We start from the raw sequence: 16,643 nt of genomic DNA, 5'->3' as shown, positions 1-16,643 counted from the left end.
ACCCCTGGTCAGAGCCTGACTCCACCTACTGGCAATATTTGAAAAATGCTGAAAAGTGGGCAGAGCACAGCGGAGATAGAGGGGACAAACCAAGGGCAGGGCTGAGCCGGTGGGGCGTGAACCTGAGACCCTCAGTGACAGATTAATTGACAGCTGCTGTTAGAGTCGCTAAAATGGAGAGTGACTCTAGTGACGCAAGTAGTTTTGCTACAGAGCGTTCATTTGAAGTAGAGGACTTTTCTCCCCCACCTTCACCTGAAGTGGAGGATGTCGAGGTGTCTGAGGACACAGGGCCAGGGCCTGAGCCATATCAATTCAAGCCACTGGCTCAAACTGCGGTCTTAACTCCCGGATTCTGATAGGCATCCGATGATGCTAGCGAAGCAGCCGTGCAAGAGAGAATGGGCCAGTCTCCGAGTAAGGCACTGCGTCGCTTTTCAGCGTGAGCTGTGTGGAGCATTACAGCTGTGTGGAGCATTACCGAAGCATTACAGCTATGGATTTTTAACAAAACAAGCCTACTCAAATGTATCTAACCTAACGATTTTCATTCGTTATTGTAAGAAATGAAAAAGAGTTATGCAAAGATAGGCTTACTTGGCGCCAGTAGACAGACCTTTTTTCTCCCATAAATAAAACCTGTTAGCCTACTTGGGGCATTTTACATGCACAGTGCCAACTTTGAGTCAGTAAAATAATAATAAAAACAATAATTTAATGCTGGTATCCAAAACATTTAATTCAATACAAGTAGAATTAGAAATTAGATACATTTTAAAACTTCAATGCACATGTATAATAAGCCTAGTAATAATAACCCTAGTACTATCGATCATAACATACTTCTACTGAGACTGGAAAACTGGGTTGGGCTTTCTGGGATGGTACTCAAATGGTTCAGGTCATACTTAGAAGGGAGAGGCTATTATGTGAGTCTATTAGAGCATAAGTCTAAGTGGACGTCCATGACATGTGGAGTGCCACAAGGGTCAATTCTTGCACCGCTCTTGTTTAGCCTGTGTATGCTTCCACTAAGTCAAATAATGAGAAAGAACCAAATTGCCTATCACAGATATGCTGATGATACCCAGATTTACCTAGCCATATCTCCAAATTACTACAGCCCAATAGGAGGATCTTTGATGACATCTTTGTACGCATACGCGAGTGGTTGTGTGGCAACAAAACAAACAGTATGGCAGGCTGTAAAGACGCAACGAGCACTTTCAAGTGAGTTAAGGCCCGTTCACACCAAGCACGATAACTATAAAGATAACTATAAAGATAACGATATTAGCGTCCACACCAGCGAACGATATTGTCTGTGTATTTGAAGCGGACGCGGCACGTCTGCTGCTTTAAATTCTCGAGCTCATTACAGCAGGATTGATTCTGATTGGTTGGCAATGTTTTATCGTTCATCAGGTGGAAAAATCGTTCTGAAAGTGATTCCAACGATATCGTTTCTTTATCGTTATAGTTATGGTGTGGACTCTGCTATTCTTTAATATTGAGAACGATTTTTAGAACTATATCTTTATCGTTATCTTTATAGTTATCGTGCTTGGTGTGAACGGGCCTTTAGCGGGCAAAATCCTCAATATATAAGCACTTTAACATCTGAAGACCGGAGGAGGTTTGGAGAGAAGCTCAAAATTTGTATTGGTGACAAAATCGAAGCTATTCAAAGCCCATATGAGATCTGGGATGACAAAAATGTTGGTCCGACTCGCCCGTGTCTTGGCCACGAATCTGCTGGGGAGACATTTATTCTTATTTATTAGAAACCCCTGGACCCTTTACTCATGAAAGATTAAAGGCTTTCAAAAGTCTGAAGGCCTATGATTATTTTGTTTCTTGAACAGTTGGGCCAGTCTTTTCTGCCAAGCAGAAAGCAGTGATCGTGCTAAAAGCAGAGGTTAGACCTGGCCAAGCAGAGTCACAGCATGATTTGCATCTCTCGTGGGTGTTCGACAAAGAGAACGGCGAAATAATCACTGCTCACTGCGACTGCAAATCCGGGTAAGTCTTCATTGATCAGTGTTCTTATTTAATTATTTATTTACTGAAAATGTAGTGACTGTTGTACCAATTCAATTGTTTTCAGTGTGAGACTTTCAATGGCGTCTGTACTAATGGTGAAAAATTGTATATCACAGCTTACACATTTCTCCTTCTTTCAAATCCAGTCTTGGAGAAACATGCAGTCGTGTAGCAGCTTTAATGTTTAAAGTAGAAGCAGCTGTCAGTATAGGACTTACAAATGCTGCATGTACTAGTGAGGCTTGCAGCAAAGCACAGCTACAGAATGATGTGAGGAACATAGTCTGGGTGCTGTGGATTGCGGTTTGGGACACCTGAATCAGAAAGCGAAAACATATGACTCGGTTGATTTGACTCAGTTTTATTTATTTTTATTCAATCTTCTATAAATACATAGTCACTAAGACTTACCATGAACAAAATGTGCCTCACAAACTCGTTCAGAAGCTGCAGGCTTTCTTCGGAACGTCCAGGTTCAATCGCCTAATTGCAAGCAACCATTTCTTTCATTTTTCGCTATCCTTTTCGGAGGGAATTCGAAAAAACTTTTTATCAGGCCCCCAACTAACCGTACAATCGACCACACAGCAAGAGTGAACCATCCTCTTCTCTAAATCCTCCTCCAAACGTGCAAAACAATCAAATTACAGGTATCTAGCGGTGTTTCCTGCCACACGATTCCCATGATGCAACGCGACAAACATAAACAATGACGTCACAAAAGATCCGCCTATTGACTCCCTCTGCCAATGCATTGATAAAATTAATAGTTGGATGTGCCAGAGCTTTCTTCAGCTAAACAAGGAAAAAACTGAAGTCATTGCATTTGGAAACAAACATGAAGTGTTCAAGGTGAATGCATACCTTGACTCTAGGGGTCAAACAACTAAAAATCATGTCAGGAATCTTGGTGTGATTCTGGAGACCGGTCTGAGTTTCAGTAGTCATGTCAAAGCAGTAGCTAAATCAGCATACTATCATCTCAAAAACATTGCAAGAATTAGAGGTTTTGTTTCCAGCCAAGACATGGAGAAACTTGTTCATGCCTTTATCACCAGCAGGGTGGACTATTGTAATGGGCTCCTCACTGGCCTTCCCAAAAAGACCATTAGACAGCTGCAGCTCATCCAGAACCCTGCTGCCAGGATTCTGACTAGAACCAGAAAATCTGAGCATATCACACCAGTCCTCAGGTCCTTACACTGGCTTCCAGTTACATTTAGGATTGATTTTAAAGTACTTTTACTCGTATATAAGTCACTAAATGACCTAGGACCGAAACATATTGCAGATATGTTCACTGAATATAAACCTAACAGAGCACTCAGATCACTAGGATCAAGTCAGTTAGAAATACCAAGGGTTCACACAAAACAAGGGGAGTCCTCCTTTAGTTACTATGCCACCCGCAGTTGGAATCAGCTTCCAGAAGAGATCAGATGTGCTAAAACACTAGTCACATTTAAATCTAGACTCAAAACTCATCTGTTTAGCTGTGCATTTATTAAATGAGCACTGTGCAATGTCCGAACTGATTGCACTATATTTTCACTTTTTTTTATGTAAAATCATTTTCTAACTGTTTTTAAATTCATTTTAGTTAAGTAGTTTTTTTCATAATTTTAAAAGTTTTAAAATTGCTTGTCTTTATTTTTATTATTTTTCTTCATGATTATTTTACTTTATTTTATGTAAAGCACTTTGAATTACCATTGTGTATGAAATGTGCTATATAAATAAACTTGCCTTGCCTTGCCTAGTAATAAGTAGACATTTAAAATACATCAATAACTGATATCATAGTTTAAAATAGATAAAATCTGAGTTAAGGCTTGCTTTATGTGTTGCTCGATGAGGATTTCTCAATCGTTGCGACTTTAAATCCTGAGGACACAAAATGCCGTGGAACCTCCTGCCGTGGAGTGAAGAAGAGGTGGCGTTACGAGGATTCTCAGACAGTTGAAGTGTCCAATGGAGTTAAGAGATTTGCTCTCAATCTATTTTCAACACTTTAGATTGTTTACCACGTGGGGTTTGACCAATAGCATTGAATTGTGAAAAAATATGAAATAGACAAAATTTGGACATGCGAGGATTCTGCCTGTCAGTGACGATATTTTAATAAAGGTGTTCCATTCCAATGTTAACCTGATTCAATTGGATCTGTGGTTCATATGAATTGTATAGTATACTGTGCCTTATGAAATGTATTATTAGTAAATGTATCATAAATATAGATCAGCACTTACCTAATGTAAGTTACTTTGCAGTAACCATGAATTTGTCAACATTCTTCTCACCACTGATAATGTGATTTGGACTTGAGGCTATTTTGTCCAGTATTCTTTCATTTTGGCCACCTCATACATTAGCCTCTTTCACACAGCAATACCAGTAAATTTCTGTAAGATTACCGGAACGACTTTACAGGTAAATTCAAAAATGCGTTGTTCACACAGTCAACGACATTCCGTCTTTTTCCGGAAAAGCACCATTCACACCATTCAAAAATACCGGTAAATTATGTGACGTCATTAGTCTCTAAACAGCTGTGCTTGTAAGGTTATTTGTAAACATGGAGGGTAATACGCGGTCAATGTTTCTGTTGTTGGTTTCATTTTTGTTACAAACTTTCGCATTTATGCAGCTGCTTTTGACAGAGAGACAACGTGATAGACGACTACAAACAAAAATACTTAATTATAGGAGAAAAAATTTTGTCGCTTGCATCCGAAGGCAGAGGCGATACCTGCAGCTAAAAAAAAACAGTTATGTTTACTCATATGGCTACACAGAAGTCTGTGCGACGGACATGGGCCATTCCGCGTATACATGGGAAAGTGTTTTGAACAATTTTGATGAATATATGTGGACGGAACACTTTCGCATGTTGAGAGATACGTTTGAGTATGTGCTGCAGCTTGTGAGACCCTCTTATTTGCTACGAAAAACTACCGGCTGGCGAAAACCGCTGGAACCCCGACTGAGACTCGCAGTTGTGTTGTGGTGGTACGCTACCCCAAGTGAATACAGGACCATATCCTGTTTATTTGGCCTTGGAATATCAACAGTCTGCATGCTTGTTCGTCAGGTAACATATAATCAATAATAATAACAACAGAAAAATAGTAATAATAACAACAACAATTATTATTATTATTATTGCTAATAAGATTTAATTACGTTATTTGTTGTTGTTGTTAAACCATGTGACCCCAAAATAAAAGCAAAAAAAGTTAAATTTGTGGTAGAACTATACAAATATAATGAATAACACACACACACACACACACACACACACAAGATAACAAAACCATGGTTAATTTCCGTAAGGGTAGTTGAAAGGAGTTCACCCAAACATAATTTATTTTAATTATAATTTTATTTTATTATGAAACTGAATGACTAAAGTTAAACTAACTTCACCACCGTAGGTAACATATGCTCTGAAGGCGACCCTTTGCAAGCGGTTTATATGCATGCCTCAAGGCCAGCATCTCCAAAAAACCATTGATGGTTTTGTTGCCCGTGGCTACAAGATGTGTGCAGGTGCCATTGATGGATGCCACATACCAATAATAAAACTTCATGAGGACCAGGCTTACTGCAACCGTAAAGGATGGCACTCTATTGTGTTGCAGGCCTTTGTGGATCACAATGTATGGTAAGAGATATAAAAAAAAACCTCAAAGGCTTAAATGCACAGTGCTTAACACATTTATTACCAAAATCATTTTTAAGTTTCTGTAATGGTTAATAATAAAAATACTATACTATAAAACATTATTTAGTTGTTTCAGTTTCTTTTTTTCTTTTTTTTGCCTAATAAATGACTATTTTTTTTTTTTTTAGTTTTAAATAATTTTTTCACAGATTCCTAAAATATTTGCTTTTCTTATGAAGGTGGTCTAATAAATCTAAGTAACTGTAGGTTTTAGTCCAATTCAGCCTTCTACTAGATGAAATGTAGTATGAGATGGGGAGTCATCTCATTTATCATCAGTAAAATATGGAGTGCCACAAGGATCCGTCCTAGGTCCCCTTCTATTTTCAATATACATGTTGCCCCTTGGTAATATTATTAGAAAATACGGAATTAGCTTCCACTGTTATGCTGATGATACTCGGCTATATATCTCAACGAGACCAGATGAAACTTCCCAATTATCTAAGCTAACAGAGTGTGTTAAAAATGGAAAAGATTGGATGACAAATAATTTTCTCCAATTAAATTCGGATAAGACGGAGATACTAATTATTGGACCAAAAAACACTACACAGAATCTTGTAGATTACAATCTGCAACTAGATGGATGTACTGTTACTTCCTCTACAGTCAGAAATCTGGGTGTTATATTAGACAGCAATTTGTCTTTTGAAAATCATATTTCCAATGTTACAAAAACTGCATTCTTCCATCTTAGAAACATTGCCAAGCTACGAAACATGTTATCTGTTTCTGATGCAGAAAAGCTAGTTCATGCATTCATGACCTCTAGACTGGACTATTGTAATGCACTTCTAGGTGGTTGTCCTGCTTCGTCAATAAACAAGCTACAGGTCGTCCAAAATGCAGCAGCTAGAGTCCTTACGAGGTCAAGAAAATATGATCATATTACCCCAATTTTACAGTCTCTGCACTGGCTACCTATTAAGTTCCGTATCAGTTACAAATTATCATTACTTACCTATAAGGCCCTAAATGGTTTAGCTCCAGCGTACCTAACTAGCCTTCTACCACGTTACAACCCATCACGCTCCTTAAGGTCACAAAACGCTGGACTTTTGGTCGTTCCTAGGATAGCAAAGTCCTCTAAAGGAGGTAGAGCTTTCTCACATTTGGCTCCCAAACTCTGGAATAACCTTCATGATAATGTTCGGGGTTCAGACACACTCTCTCTGTTTAAATCTAGATTAAAAACACATCTCTTTCGCCAAGCATTCGAATAATGTATCTTTTAAATTGTGAGTGTAGTTGCATCTGATCAAAGGTGCTTTTTTATTCATTAGCTTGGGTTAAACTCATTTTACTTTGTTGGATCAGCAGCTATGCTAATGATGTCTGTATTTTGTTTCTATGTTTCGGCACTAGGATTTACACAAGCTCCAGTCTGGATCCAGAACACCTGAGAAGCGATGATGCTGACCCTCAGAGGACCTCAGATGATGCTAACCCTGAATCAACAAACAGAACTAAGAATAATTGCTAAATGTGTGACTGAATCATATAATAACTTAATTAATAATATTGATAGTTCATCGTCTAGCTGACTACGTCTTGTATTATTATTATTTTTATTTTTTTTCTAAAATCCTGTCAAATGTGCACAAACTACTAGCTACTACTAAATATTGTAGAAACATAATTTTCTGTAAAGTTGCTTTGTAACGATTTGTTTTGTAAAAAGCGCTATACAAATAAACTTGAATTGAATTGAAAAATGTTGATATTGTTTGAACTTGTTCTAGTTATGTGCTACAGAAGCTATATTTTTACAGTGTTATATTTATCTAGCTTTTATCATTAAGTGTATGCATATGCATATAAATTTGTGATTTATTTAATGTCTTCATTCTAAAATGTAATTTATATTGAGATAATACAAATTCTTGTTTTGTTTTTTCAGCTTTACGGATGTGTATGTGGGTTGGCCTGGTCGAACTCATGATGCAAGAGTGCTAGCCAACTCTCCCATATACCAAATGGCCAAGGCCCAGGATGGGTATTTGTTTCCTCGTGAGGTACACCTTTTTTAACATTATTAAGAAACTAAGTCACACTTTAGTTTAGGGTCTAATTGTCACTATTAACTTCAAGTTTTGCATCATTAAACTCCTAATTTGCTGCTTATTAATAGTTATTAAAGTAGTTGTTAAGTTTAGGTATTTGGTAGGACTAAGTGAAGCAGAATATGGTCATACAGAATAAGGCATTTATATGTGCTCTAAGCATTAATAAACAGCTAATATACATGTTAATAAGCAAATAGTTAATATTGAGAATTTTAGGATAATAGTAAGAAAAGTTAACAAAAACTATTACCATGCAAAGTATTTTCAAGTTTCCAAAAAGCAGCAAAAGAGTTTTTGAAATGCCACTTATTTTGAAATAATCACACATTCATTTTTTTTACAGAAATCTATGGTGGTGAATGGAGTGGAGGTTCCCATCCATCTTATTGGAGATGCGACATACCCCCTTAAAAAATGGCTAATGAAAGGGTTCCCAAATCACCAAAATCTGACACTCAACCAGTCTCACTACAATTTCTGCTTGAGTTCAGCTCGAATGGTCGTAGAAAATGCCTTCGGTCGCCTCAAAGGTCGCTGGAGATGTTTACTGAAGCGCAATGATGTCGACATAAATATCGTGTCTGATATAGTTGTAGCTTGTTACTGACCGAGAGAACAACAGAGTAACTTATGACGTGCAAGCAGTTCGGAGGGCATTGGCAACATTGATGAGTTAAAGGAATAGTTAACCCAAAAACTATTTACTCAACGTCATGTAATTGTAAACCTGCATGAAGTTCTTCTTTCTACTTCTGTAGCAAGAAAAATATATTATGGAAGTCAAAGGTGCCCAACAGCTGTTTGGTTACCAACATTATTCAAAATAGCTTACTTTGGTTCAGCAGAAGGAAGAACTTCATGCAGGTTTACAATTACATGAGGGTGAGTAAATGATGAATGAAATATAAATATGACTGTACATTTTTCCATTTGATAACAACTTCCTTTTCAGGGGAATTTCTTAAGGGGACAGTTTAGTTTTGCCTTAAAATTGTATTAACTAGGGTCAAGGCATAAAACATAACATTTTATTAATGTATTAATGTACATTTAAATATTATCAAAACAAAATATTAACATGTATACTTATTAATATGAACAAATACTTATCGTAGTGCACAGAATACACTTGGTTTGCAAAAACACCAGGAACACTAACACTTGTAATTCCTAACATGTACAATTAAAGCATATTTTTTCTAAAATTTGAAGTGAACTGTTTTATTTTATTTTAGTCTAGTCTTGCAGATCTTCTAAGAACGAAGACTTGAATTGAGGATGGAGTGAGGCCTCTGCATCTTGATCTGGTGGGTGGTATGGTGCCATGTAGCTAGTGCTAGGGCTTGGAAAAGAGAAGTGTTGGCTGTGATGATTATGTTGTTGGTAATGTGGATTCAGAGGAAGAGACGTTGTTGGGGGTGGGCGCGTCATAATGTCCTTTAAGGGGTTTCCTTGGAACTCCATCATTTCCTTCCACATCGCCATCATGCTTGCCCTTTCCTCCTTCTGCTATTCCTTTGCCTCTTTGTGCAACCTTTCTTCATACTCTCTTTGCTCCTGTATACGGAGTGCTTCTTGCTCTCTGAATGGTGTTTCCATAGTTTGTAGCACTGTAGCTATGGAGTCAATCATGTGATCTTTTTTTTTTTTTTTTTTGACTTCTTCCTTGGTGGCTGAGTGAAACCTAAAAATACATGATCAATAAAAATTGTAAGATCCAGGCACAGTTTCATTATTTTGAATGCCTATTGTTTTTATTTATTTATTATTATTATTATTATTATTATTATTTGCATTAATGGCGGCACATGGCGGAAGTAGAAATATATTATATATCATCTGTTCACCTTTGGATTGATTAGGAAGAGAGGGTGACGGGAAAGTCACTTTTTTTGGCTGACCGTATGCAAAAGGTATGGATGTGAAATAAATATATTAAAAGTATTGTTCATTATTAGTTCCTGTTAACTAGTGCAAACATATAAAAACGTAAATAACCTTTTCATTTACCAAAAAAAAAAAAAAAAACCGAAACGAATATAGGCTATTTGTTATAACACATTTATCATGTAAACAATGAATTAGTTCACCCACCTGTAACCTCATCCGTTAGTTCTGCATTACAAGTTGGTGCCTCTGTGTCAACCGACTGACTTGATGTGCTGCCATCACACGCGTCCTTAGCAACGCCAGATTGGGGTCCCTCAAAATTCAAACTACCAGTCAGAGCAACGGGATTTGCGTTATGACTGGATCCCCAAATGGATTGGCAAAACTCATGATACATCCAAATTATTCTTCCATTGCCACTTTGTTTATGATGATCGTTAATTTTCATATATTTAAGGCGTAATGTTTTCAATTTACTGATGACCTGACTTTTTGTCCTGTGGATGCCTTGCTCTCGGAGACGGTTAGTCATTTTATCATATGTTACTGTATCACTAACAGTTCCTCTAAGATTACGACAAATTTCTTCATCCGCACGGATAAATAGAAGCGCTTTAATTTCACTGTCACTCCAGTTGGATGACATTTCTTTTATTTTGGTAAACAAATGCGGAGTGAATGCGTCACCTCCTGCGTCTGATTGTTATGGTTGGCCCTGAATAGGCGTCATACGTCACCACGTTCTGAACTCGTACGTGCTTATACCGGTAATTTTCCTTCTGCGTTCACACACAGCAGAATTCCGGAAATGTACTGGTAATGTTACAACTTCTCACACCGTTAAATTGCCTTAACGAATTTACCGGTATTTTTGAAAAGATTCTGTTCACACATGATCTCTTTATGACAATTTACCGGTAATTTTCCGGAAATTTCTGTATGTGTGAAAGGGCTAATTGAGTGACAGAACACTTCTCTTTTATTATATATTTACATATTAATAATTTAAGTTGTGTTGTGTGAAGTTAAGTTATAGTTTTATTAAAAAGTTCAAACTCCTGGTCTCCTGTTTGTGCTATGGTAAGGTGTTATCTTTCGATTTCCATATAGTACAAGGTGCCATATTAAATATTTTTTGATGTCTCTTATATTTGAATTTCTCAACATTCTTCTCACCACTGATAATGAATGGGTTTGGACTCAATTATGTCAGTGTTCCATTTTCATTCATTTTGGACACATCATACATTGAGTGACAGAACACTTCTCTTTTATCATATATTTACATATTTGGTATTGCTGGATTCAGCACAACCCCACCTTTCCAACAAGCCATCATATGTGTTTCTATGATAATGCCAGGCAAAGCAAGCACAAAGTAAATGAAAACATTCTGCATAGATATTAAATTTGTGCATGTCCGCTTATTTTAGATATGTGTTTACATGTGTCTATTTATTCCATACATCAAGATATTCACATCCAGTCTTTTCTAGTAGTTAAATCAACTTCCTGACTACAAACATGTCAAGTTTCAAAGCTCTCAGAGCTTGTGTGATTGATCTGCATTAGTTTATATGCCTTAACTCCCATACGGACAGGCTATATTTTAGTCCTTTATTGGTTTTGTGGTGTATAACAATATCTGTTAATTTAACAATCTTAGCAGTAAAATATTTTTAGCCAAGAATCCATTTCATATATGGGAGACCTTAGAGATGAAGAAAAACATTGTTGGGTTTAGTTCTACCTCCGGTAGGGGTATCTCGAAAACTAAAGCACTTTTTGACCATTTGTCACTAGCCTATTAGGGATTTTGTATTGAACATAACTCAGGATCACAGTGTCATAGAGACAAGGGGGTGGGCTCATTTGAATCAGGCAACCAATCAGTCTCTCAGGATCACTGTGAATCTATCAAACCACGCCCTAGCAACCATATAGAGCGCCATAGCAACAAGCCCCATAGACTTCCATTGAAAAAGATCAAATGAATAACTTTGGATAGAAGTGTCATAGAAACATGAGGGTGGGCTCGTTTGACTCAGGCAGCAAACGGCCAATCATGTATCTCCTTCAAGACAACCTAGCCACGCCCTAGCAACCATTAAGAGCTACCTAGCAACCCAAAGTATAGAGAGATATCTTAACATCTGAAAGACATAGAAGCATGGGGGTTGGTTTATATTAGCAAGCAACCATTGGAGTATCATCATTGGCAGCTGCCAGGCCACTCCCTAGCAACCAAACACAGTACCCTAGCAACCGTTTTGCAAGATCTATATCTCTACATCAGAACATCGTAGAGGCATGGGGGTTGGTTTATATTGGCGAGCAGCCTTTGGAGTATCACCATTGGCAGCTGCCAAGCCACTCCATAGCAACCAAACGGAGTACCCTAGCAACCGTTTTGCACGACCTATATCTCTGAATCAGAACATCGTACAGACATGGCGGTTGGATTTTTTGACTCATGCTAGCACACTGGACTTCCAACATGCTAGTCATGCTAGCAGTGATTAGCTACATGCTAATAGTGATTAGCTAAGTGCTCAAATGGGCTAAGAACTCTATAATAACTACATAGTGACCATCTGTGACAACTAGCGACCACCTAGTAACATCATAGCAACCACCCAGGAGACCATAGCAACTGCCTAGCAACCAGCCAAAACACCCTAGCAACCGCCTAGCAACACCTTAGCAACCACCCCAAGTACCGTAGCAACTGCCTAGCAACCACCCAGGTTACCATAGCAACCGCCCTAGCAACCACCCCGGGTACCCTAGCAACCACATAGCAACACCCTAGCAACCGCCCCAATTACCCTAGCAACCACGCTGGGTACCTTAGCAACGGCCCTAGCAACCATCAAGGGGACCCTAGCAACCACCTTAGCAACCACCCCGGGTACCCTAGCAACCACATAGCAACACCCTAGCAACCACTCCGATTACCCTAGCAACCACCCTGGTTACCCTAGCAACGGCCCTAGCAACCATCATGGGGACCCTAGCAACCGCCCTAGCAACCACCCCGGGTACCCTAGCAACCACATAGCAACACCCTAGCAACCACCTCGATTACCCTAGCAACCACCCTGGTTACCCTAGCAACGGCCCTAGCAACCATCATGGGGACCCTAGCAACAGCCCTAGCAACCACCCAGATTACCCTAGCAACCACCCTAAGTACCTTAGCAACCATCATGTGGACCCTAGCAACCACCCAGGGTACCCTAGTAACCACCATAGCAACCTCATTGCAAAACCCTAGCAACAGGGCGCAGAGTTTTGCCACTGCAAGCACCACTCACATTTTCTTCAGGAAATGTACCTTCTAGTTGAAATATACTATTCGAAAGAACTGACTGTCATCTCTAAGGGAGTAATCAGTAGTCGTCACGTCATCAGTCAACAGGTGGCTGCGGCGCGCGTCTTGCGTTCTTAGCTGCGTTTTATCCACTTCCCCCAAGTAACATTTGATTTAAGACTTGTTATTATGGAGCGCATGAGTTTGTCTCTTTGTACTTTCTTGTCATGCTGCACATCACCTGAGCTTACACGTATGAGACCGGGGTTCATCTAAAATATAGCAGTATCGTCTCCACTGAGCAGAAAGTCCATGACCTGCAGCCCATGGCGGGCGCGGTCAGGCCTTGGACAGACAGTGCGTTTATCAAGAACTCTGCGGTTTTGCGACCATACCGCGTTTTCCCAATGTTCCAGCATACTCCAGATTCTCTCGCTGACATGGAGCTGTTCAGACCTGTGTCCGGGAGGAGACAGTTACAAAACCGTTTGACTATCCTTCTATTTCCTCAAATGAACCCTCAGCTCATCCAAGTGTCTCCAGTGCGTAATGCTCGTGGTGTGGTTACAATAAGATCTCAGTGCGCATAAATAAGAGTCTGCTGCTTCAGAAGTCCACCGTATTCATTTCACCTGGGAACGTTTCCTGTCTCTCGCTCAATCGAGAAACTACAAAAAAACTTTATTTTCATAACGACCTCAATGACTGCGACAGCTCGTTAACAGTAAGCAGTTATGTAAGCTAAACCCAGTCTTAAATGGGCATGTCAGGAGTTTATAAAATATACATTTTAATATATATATATATATATATATATATGTATGTGTGTGTGTGTGTGTGTATATATATATATATATATATATATATATATATATATATATATAGCCTATATATATATATATATATAGCCTATATATATATATATATGTTCACATTTTTTCAACCCACTGTATTGTCAGATGCATAGACATGGAAAGCTATAGATTATAGAAAGGACGGTGAAATAAAAATGAACTTTTATTGGATTTCTAGTAAACCCTGTAAATTTAAACATGAAAATAATGGCTATGAAATAATAAAAATGCAGTTCTCTATTTGCAAAAGCCTCTAAATGCCATATGAAATTAGTATTTTTATCATTATATATCCTGTGTGTAGGTTCAGTAATTATCATCAGTGGCAATGAATATGTTCTTTTCATTGGCATTAAAGTGAAATAACTGATCATAAACAAAGATGGAAAATGCTAATTTTAGAAGAAAATTTCAGACTACACTAGAGGCTTTTATGTATGAACTCTTCATGTAAAAAAAAAAAACAACAACCATTGAAACATATCACATTTTATATATCATGCTTTTCATGCTCCATGAAGAAGAAACAGCTCCTGTTTATTTAGAGGCCCAAATTGAGCAGAAATGCAATGTGTGCAGTTGCTGACATTTATGTGGCCAAAAAGGAAGATCAAATTTCAATAACTTGTAACAGTTTAGCAGACTATTTACAGAAAATGCATATACATAGCGGTTATCACTCTATATTTCCCAATAATATATCCTAGTAAAGTGATATTTAATTGTTTAGTTAGGACTTGGATATAAAATGCATCTCATCCCTTTTTTATTTTTTATTTCTAGATTTCATTATTCCTACAAATTGGGCTTCCTGCCTCTGGCACATGTTTCACAAGATTTTTGAACGCAGGGCCATGTTTAGTCTTTATGTGTGTTATGGTAAGCTTTCCTCTCCTTCTGTATAATTTCCTGCTTTGTTTGACCTCTCATATAGTGTTGGTGCCCGTCGGTCTATTTAATCGTGTGTGAACTCTAGAACACTAGGAAAGACTAGAGGGAAATGGGAGGTTTGTGCTTGGCGAACACATGTATTTTGAAGTGCATAAACATATATCCGAGGACGAAAGGATTTTTGTTGACTCCTGTTATGCAACAGCATCAAGAGACCCGAAGTCTGTTCCACAACACAGTGTTGTTTGTAATCATGGGTACTTGATTTGGAGCACTCTACTTTTATTAACACAGAAAAACTTTTGAAAGGGGAGAATAAAAAATATGAACACACTGCAGTCAAACATTATAATGTTTCCAGTCAATGCCTCCCTCAAGGTACTGACACGGTAATGTTTTCATTCTTAAATGTGTCAATATAAAGGAGAGAATGGGGCTAGTTGTCACTCTTAACTCCCGGGATTTTCAATGTGTAGAAATTACAGCATTTGAAACACGACCACCTAGTGAAGTGACATTAAAAGTGAAGTGACATTCAGCCAAGTATGGTGACCCATACTCAGAATTTGTGCTCTGCATTTAACCCATCCGAAATGCACACACACAGAGCAGTGAACAACACACACACACACACACACACTGTGAGCACACACCCGGAGCAGTGGGCAGCCATTTATGCTGCGGCGCCCGGGGAGCAGTTGTGGGTTCGATGCCTTGCTCAGGGGCACCTAAGTCATGGTATTGAAGGTGGAAAGAGAACTGTACATGCATTCCCCCCACCCACAATTCCGACCGGCCCGAGACTAGAACCCACAACCCTTCGATTGGGAGTCCAACCCTCTAACCATTAGGCCACGACTTCCCCCAAATTTCCTTGTAAATAGGAAATATCAGAGACTATCAGTCATTCCAGGGTCTCCAAGGTAAGATTATTTAATTCATTTATAATTAAGTTGTCACTTTATAATTTCAAGTGTTTATTTAATTCCGTTTTATAGGTACCTTGAATGACCTTGGTCTCTGCATACTTTATGGATTCAACTGAATGCAATATACAAGTGGTCACAATTTCTGTACTTGTATTGAAAAGAAAGTCCTCTGCCCTCTTAGATGCCTCGAATGACTTATTCTTAAAGGGATAATCTTAAATGTCATATTTAAAAAAAAAAAAAAGAAATGCACAAAGAAAATTTGCATTATGATCTTCTGTCTAAATGCGTTCATAAATCACAGGAATAAAATCTAAAGAGAATTCCCTGATGAGATTAGACAATGAATATGGAGAACAGACTCATTTGAAAATAAAAAGCAGTAACAGATTTCGGCAATTTCTTATGTACTGTCGGATTTGATGGCCATGCTGTGTATCTGCTCACATCAGATGAAAATGCATTTTTAAAATACAGATAAAAGGTTTAGACATGTTTAGGGTAACAGATTTCGGTAACCTAGACTGCCTTGTCCAATTTGGTGAATCCTCTGTATCCGCATCTGTTCTCATAAGACAAAAATGCTTATATAAAACCAAGAAGGTCAGAAATCAGCAATGTGAATTTAGGTAAAATTAAAGCCATTCTGTGTAAAAATAAAAAGGTGTAATAGATTTTGGTAACTTTATAATACTTTGCTTTTGGATTTGATGATCATGATGTATGTCTGTTGCTGTTCAAAGTAGAGTATGCTTTCTAGGGTAGGAGTTTAGACATCACCAAAGTAAATTTGAGGAGCATTAAAGCCATTCTTTATTAAATAAAGGGTAACAGATTTTGGTAACCTCAAGGCTATGATGCCTTGTCGGATTCCGCAACTCTGCTGTATGTCTCCATGTGTTCACAGCAAACCAATGTGCTCTAGATTAT

General features: G+C 38.3%; 1 protein-coding gene and 1 pseudogene across 1 annotated transcript; both read left to right on the top strand.

Moving 5' to 3' along the window:
• The first annotated feature begins 4,591 nt into the window (after positions 1 to 4,591).
• On the top strand, positions 4,592 to 8,807 carry LOC127975491 (uncharacterized). The gene is made up of 4 exons (XM_052579629.1): positions 4,592 to 5,134; positions 5,478 to 5,707; positions 7,671 to 7,785; positions 8,180 to 8,807. Exons 1-4 carry the CDS (start codon positions 4,619 to 4,621, stop codon positions 8,441 to 8,443), a joined length of 1,125 nt encoding a protein of 374 aa, XP_052435589.1. The 5' UTR covers positions 4,592 to 4,618; the 3' UTR covers positions 8,444 to 8,807.
• Positions 8,808 to 13,123: 4,316 nt separating this feature from the next.
• LOC127974758 (uncharacterized) lies at positions 13,124 to 15,239 on the top strand (annotated as a pseudogene).
• The last annotated feature ends 1,404 nt before the right edge of the window (positions 15,240 to 16,643 follow it).

This window comes from Carassius gibelio, chromosome B16 (genome assembly GCF_023724105.1).
Source record: "Carassius gibelio isolate Cgi1373 ecotype wild population from Czech Republic chromosome B16, carGib1.2-hapl.c, whole genome shotgun sequence".
NCBI classification, from domain to species: Eukaryota; Metazoa; Chordata; class Actinopteri; order Cypriniformes; family Cyprinidae; genus Carassius; species Carassius gibelio.
The sequence above is the reverse complement of the archived record's forward strand: the minus strand, read 5'-3'. Positions and strand labels throughout refer to the sequence as shown.